Genomic DNA, 6678 nt, shown 5'->3' with positions numbered 1-6678 from the left:
AAAGTTTCCTTTTCCTAACGCATTCGTTAAACCTCCTTCCTGAGACCTCCTTGACGCATGATTTTATTGCCAAATCCTTGTCTTTGGTGTCCTGAGAAAGACCTTTCCAAACTTATCTGTTTATTTTGGTCTAGCTTAACGATCCCATGAGATAAGTTACACATTTTAACAAAATACAATGGTTCAGAAACATATAATATAACGAAGCGTACTACTAATAGTAAATACTAACACTAAAACTATGTTTGAACTATGGGGCTAAAGTGGGACAAAATAATGATTTTCTGAAGTTCGATAATATATTTTTATTTATATTCTGGTATTTAATTCTGTAAAGGTAAAGGAGGGGTATCGGAATAATCTGTAAAAGTGTAACGTATATATTAATAAAGATATTTTGTTTATAATAGATAGTAATAAAAATTAAATACATGTTGTTTTGAGTTAGACTAACAAAATCCCCAAAAAAATCAAGATATTTCGAACTTTGAATGCTGATTTCTTGTTTTATAAAATCTCGTTCTTAACAAATCTACCACTTGCTTAATTGCACAATCTACAATAAAGTAAGAGTAATGCATTTTGCCCTTTCTTTAACAAAACTCATGCATAACATTTAACTAAAAACCAACCTCACAACTATCGGTGTGGTAGCGTGTAATTCCAATTCCGAAGCCTTATAAAGAACAATTGCCTAATTGGCACTGCCATCAGTAGTTCCTGTGTAAAGCTTTTGGCCTTTTATTGGCATAGCAGCTTCAGCAGCTCGAGAAAAAGGGCTTCTCTGGATGGCGCAAGATCGACGCCGGCTGTCACAACGTCACGCTGGAACATGCGTGCACGAAAGGTACCAGAAAACGGGTAACCCTGAACTTGAACCTACCAATTAGTGTCCGCAAAAATGTTTTCACAGTTGCTGCTACCGTATCGCTGGCATGGTAGCATTAGCCGGCTTGTCTTGTTTTTTGAGCAAAGGAGAATTTTGGTAACGGGCTGCATCCACTACCACCACCACCAGGGAGTGGGGTGCATCCGCCTTGCATCGTGCAACATGAATGAACAACTGACCGAAACACTCCAGAGGGCACACACGAAACAGCTCCAATTAAGTTGCTTTTCCCTGAATGCATCATCATCATCATTGGTCTGTCCCGAACTACCGAACTGTCCGGTGGCAACAAGTGGCAGTTGCTTTGTGCCAACGAAAAACCATGTCCAACCTAATGCAGCCCTGTCTGGAACTGCATTACTCTGTTGGGGTTATTGTAATTGAGGCAAAGTACCTACAACTGTGTGTCCTCTCTTTTCCCCTTCCTTTCGCTTCACTTCGCTTGATGTTAGCGTGTTCTGAAGACGAATGTTTTTTTTTCGTTTGATAATTTGATGTTTGTCGAGTTTTTGAGTCGCTGTCCTGAACAAAAAGCTAACCTGAAGGAAGGATCAGCCATAATTAATCTGCATTAACTCATTCGTTTCTTTAAAATTTTAACAAACATCATTAGAAAAGACAACTTAGCCTCGCAAGATGGATGTTCGCTTAATTAATGCATGAGAAATGAAAAAAAGACACAGTCATCACTTCCGTTGATGGATGATTCATTCTCAATAGTGTGATGAAAGTATAACTGATGAGATTAAACACATCCACGTGTATCATTCTTGTGTCTTATCATTCAAGATTTTTTTTGTTTTGTTTTGTATTTAAAATTCTAAGCTTTACCGAAATGTGAAGAAACATCATTTTGCAGTTTTATTCTAAAAATAAGCTTTATTTTGCGACAAATCTTATAACAAGTCCGAATTTAAAATTTTCTTCGCGGCCATAAAGTCTGATCGGGGTAATGTACACATTTATCCTCACTGTGCAATGCACTGAAAAGTATGAAATATTTCATTCAAAATGTTGTATGAAATATTTCATATCTCAAATGTTTCTTTCATGAAATTTCACTGTCACCTTTCAATGCCGTTTCCAGAGGGAGAGAGAGATCAAACTGAACTGGGCTCTTTTGGTTGTTTGTTTGAACACGTTCTGTGTGATCTTAAATCACTTTTCTAAATGAAAATTACTTATTTTTCTGTATGAAATAACTTTTTAGGGATTGTAACGTATTCCGCGCATTAGAACTGGTATAATAACAGCTGTTTTCAGCGCGCACGAACATTGCCGAAGTTTGACAGCTTTGACAAAAAGAGACATCGCCATACAGATGGCATGTCTATCTCTTTCGCCGGCATTTTGTAGGAAAGTAAACACACAAAACAAATGCATTTTGGTGGAGCTGTAAATGTAGCGCCTTCCTTAAGAGTTTCCGAAATATTCTTAGCTAAATAGAAAACAGTTGAAAGTGTTACCAAGGTGGAATACAGCAATGGAGTTTACTGCTAAAGAAACGGTACTAGCGTTATTACAACGCTGCGCAGTCGGTGCTCGTGCAAAGGATGATGAGTTCTTTCGTGATGGGAACATTTACATCAAACCATTCGTAAAGCTTGGAGTTTTAAGCGAGTTTCCGAATGCCGACTCAGAACCGGAAGATGTGTAAGTATACAATAGAATAAGCCTTTTCCTAACCGCATCGAATGAGGTTTCAATTTAACCTTCTTTTCCACCTGTTTTCCAGTGAGATAAGTTGCAATGTTCCCGATTGTAACTTTTTCTGCCAATCCGTGGTTGAATATGAATTGCATTACAATGCCCAGCATCGCTATACGTGTGCACAGTGTAAAAAGTCACTCCCAAATGCCCATTTGCTCGATCTGCACCTTTCCGAAACGCATGATTCATACTTTGCTGCACAAGTGCAAGCAGCCAATCGTCCGATGGTAAGGCTAAAAACACTGTTCCATTAAATTGTTCCCAAATGATTGATAATTTACCTACCTTTTTTGCAGTACGCTTGCTACCTCGAAGAGTGTAAACATCGAAGCAAAGATCCCGCAGAGCGTAGAGATCATTGCATACGCGAGCACAAGTTTCCGCACAACTTCCGCTTTGATAAGCAAACGCACAGTCAACCGAAATCAAGTAAGGGCTCGAAAACAAGTGTACCAATGGACACGGAAAGTGTTGCCGCCTGCGCTTCAAACACACCACTATCGAAGATCGAGGGCGAAAAAACGATCGCACCAAAGTGTAGGAAAAATTTCTCCTTTGGCCATCCGCAGCAGCGCACGTTTAAATCGGTAAAAAAGCAAAGCAACAGGTGTGATATACTTGAAAGTAACAAAATGGTGATCGATCTGCTGGAAAGTCTTCCACGTGAGTAAAACTCATGCCTAAACGGACATAGATGGTTTAAAAAAAAAGAAGGTGATTTCTTCTCGCATTATGTTTTCGTTGTGGTAGATACAATATAAGTTAAGTAAAGTAAATGAAATAAATAATATGAATTAAAATTGCAACTGTAGCTGCAAGATCGCTTGTTGCGCATTAAGCTTCGTTGTCTAGATCTTCCGAGCTGTACTCATCGTTCAGGTAATCTTCGCTAGTTGACAATTGCGTTGAGTTGCGGTACGTTTCAAGACTTTCCGACACGAGAGTAGTTGTCGACAGTTCCGAGGAAGTATCACTGCTGGACACATCGGTTGTGGTAGTAGTAGATGGTTCCGTACTACTGCTGCTAGTCGAAGTCATCATGGACATGGGTAGAATCTCACAGTTACGTCCTTTGTAACCGGTTGGACATTCACACCGATAGAACCCATCGTCCTTGATCAATGATTTACACTTTCCATCATTCTGACACGTGTCTGGATTCTTTTCGCAGTAGTTAAGCTCTGGAATCGGAAACAGGGCGGTAATTATCTTGTGCCATTTAATAACCCACTTTAAACCTTACCTTCATCACAAAGCATTCCACCCCAGCCGGGTTTACAGTTACATTCCCACGGTCGGCGACAGTCTCCATTAACGCAGCCGGGATATGGATGACATTTGGCACAATCCTGTCCCATCCATCCAACCTTGCAGCGACACTCGCCCGGGCGTCTACAATATCCATGTTCCCGGCTACAGTTTGAAGCACAAATCGCTGAAATTGAACCATCAGAGAATTAGATTCTTTCTCTTATAAGCAAGTTTGAACATTCGTGCATGAAACTTACGCGTCTGGCAAAGTATTCCGGTCCATCCTGGAAGACATCTGCATTCCAGCGGCTTTGTGCATGTTCCGTGCATACAGCCAGGAAGCACCTGACAGTCGCGACAGGTCGGACCGGCCCAACCCAACCGGCAACGACATTCTCCCGGTGCCTCACAGTATCCTCGCGACGGATGACAATCGGAACGACAGATCGCTAGCGGAATACAAACGAATCAAGCTCAATAATTGGAGAAGAATTATTCGATAAGCAGGATTTTGCTTACGTTCCGAACAGAAGATACCGTCCCATCCCTTGTGGCAGACACATTCGAACGAAACTTGGCAGCCACCGTGCTGACAACCGGGCAGCGGAATGCATCGGTTACAGTTTTCACCGTAAAAGCCTAGCTTGCACCGACACTCGCCCGGTCGCTTGCAGTATCCTTGCAGCGGATCACAACCTTTCTTGCAGATCGGCACATCGCACAGATCGCCTGCCCAACCGGGCAGACACTTTACGTCACCGTTGTCGTCACAGACGTAGTGAGAGTATTCATTTTGCGGTGTTGGCAGTTCGCAGGCCTGAAAAGAAATGGGTGAGTCATAGTCATTGTTTTATGTTATTCATTTTATGACTATTAAATGAAATTATTAAAGCAGTGGAGCACTTTTTGTATATTATGCGGATGGTTTAAGATATTCTAAGTAGTTTTAAGTAAATGTCGTTTACTCATATCAATTATGTATCAAAAGTTGCTTGAATTTTTTTTAATTAGAATGATGAGCTTTTTAAATAATTTGATTTGCAAAGTATCGCATTGTAGTACCTTAAAATTTGAAAGTTATTAGCGAAATTAAAAATTTACGTTTAATTCAAGATTTTTATCCAAATTCCATATAAAAGTTCTAGAACATTTGGAATTGAAGATGTGTGTTTTCTTGAGTATAATTTCAAGCTTTAGTGGCTTATTTATTTCTGCTCGAATTCGAATTTCACTTGGTAAAAGCTTCAATTAAAAATCTTGCTTTTTGAAATTCTAACAATTGATTCCTCTGTTTTAGTTCTCGCAACGCTCTTTTATCAACACTTGCAATAAGTTATCTATTTTTAAAATCTCTGCATTACATCACAATCAATTTAATCTGCGAGTAATATAAAACTGGTTACAAGTTTGCAAACCAAGCTTTTTTTTATTTGTTATGCACCATTAAAACAATCTCACGCATCTTCTGCTGTTTAGCTGCGTTAAACCGTTGCTTTTGCCGCAAGCCATTACGGGCACAAAAATCGGATAATGGAAGAAAAACATAACAACATAACGGGTTTCTTCCGACGTACGTATGTAGTTCGCTCTCGGAGGCTGTGACGAGACGGCAGCGAATGAGACGGGCCAGTGACCACAAATACCATAACCGGAAGCACTCCGTTCTAGACACTCTTTCATGAGAACGGCGAGAGCTTCAATGGTGTTTGGACGTAAAGCGAAAGAAAGGAGTTTTCACCGGGTTGCAGTTAAAATTTCTCTTCGATAGGCAGCCTGGTGATGCTTTCCTCAACAGTAGCCATTAATAGGCCAACATTTGTTTACTGTCCACATTTCAGCCTGGTTGCGAATGGCTGAGGTCACTAGCGCTAATGGAGAAATCTAGGATCAGTGTCATTGCCATCGTTAATCTGCGACCGGACGCACACCGGACCACGCACTCTCCAACTCCGCTTCAAATCGCTGTGGGTAAAAGCTAGCAGGCAAGAAGTCAAAGCGCATAATTTCACTCAACCTGCTTCTTCCACTTTGGCACGTAACGGACAGCACCGGTAGGTGACGTGAAGGTGGTCAGCTGCAGCAGCACTCCGACGACGATGATCCTATAGTAATGATTGTGACTCATGATCACGTTGCCGCCACGGGGATCAACAGATCGGGCGGAGGTTCGAAACAACAACAAAAAAACTGTGCTAACTATCAGCGAACGTTAACCTTAACCGTGAACGGAGACAGGAATGAAAGACAGAAAAAACGGCCAACCCCAAACCGGGCTGGGGACTTGTAATAGAACGTTACAACAGACTGATCCACTCCGATCGTGGTTTGCGCGGAGACTGACGATTCGTGTTTCGAGTGGTAGCAGTGGAACCATGCGATGGGATGTGTTCAGCATTTCATAGTCTGGGTCGGTTGGAATTGGTTTTGCTGCAGCGGATTGGTGTACGCAACTTCTTCTGTTTGAATGTTAGTTTGCTTTTGCTTTCTTGCCGCGTGCTTTCACCTGCATATCGTGATACGTCTGTAAGGTGCAGAGCTGAGCAAACTCGAACCTTCATTTAAAGATATTGTTTGAAAGCTCATATTAGATAGTAACTATAAAGTATGGCTGTTCTGTTAGTTATATTTAACTGGAGTGTGTTAAAACGTGTTTTCCTCTTTCAACATACACTTTATATTGTATTTTCTTTTTAGAAAACGTTTATGTAAGTTTACGACCACTGTATTTTTGGTTATTCCATAATAATTAGTATTCCAAACACGTTGTTCTTTGCCGGGCACCATGAAAGCTTCAATAGTCTTCCATTCGAAACGATGCTTACAAGGTG

General features: G+C 40.8%; 2 protein-coding genes across 2 annotated transcripts; one reads left to right on the top strand and one right to left on the bottom strand.

The window, feature by feature from the left end:
• Window positions 1-2146: 2146 nt before the first annotated feature.
• LOC125770383 (protein lethal(2)k10201) lies at window positions 2147-3405 on the top strand. Its single transcript, XM_049439884.1, has 3 exons — window positions 2147-2542; window positions 2625-2826; window positions 2896-3405. The coding sequence occupies exons 1-3, from the start codon at window positions 2373-2375 to the stop codon at window positions 3268-3270; spliced, it is 747 nt and encodes a 248-aa protein (XP_049295841.1). The 5' UTR covers window positions 2147-2372; the 3' UTR covers window positions 3271-3405.
• Window positions 3406-3430: 25 nt separating this feature from the next.
• On the bottom strand, window positions 3431-6177 carry LOC125770381 (delta-like protein C). Its single transcript, XM_049439880.1, has 5 exons — window positions 5865-6177; window positions 4370-4667; window positions 4108-4299; window positions 3843-4034; window positions 3431-3780 (listed from the first exon to the last, which is right to left on the bottom strand). Exons 1-5 carry the CDS (start codon window positions 5973-5975, stop codon window positions 3434-3436), a joined length of 1140 nt encoding a protein of 379 aa, XP_049295837.1. The 5' UTR covers window positions 5976-6177; the 3' UTR covers window positions 3431-3433.
• Window positions 6178-6678: the final 501 nt, after the last annotated feature.

This window comes from Anopheles funestus, chromosome 3RL (genome assembly GCF_943734845.2).
Source record: "Anopheles funestus chromosome 3RL, idAnoFuneDA-416_04, whole genome shotgun sequence".
In the NCBI taxonomy this organism is placed as follows: Eukaryota; Metazoa; Arthropoda; class Insecta; order Diptera; family Culicidae; genus Anopheles; species Anopheles funestus.
The sequence above is the reverse complement of the archived record's forward strand: the minus strand, read 5'-3'. Positions and strand labels throughout refer to the sequence as shown.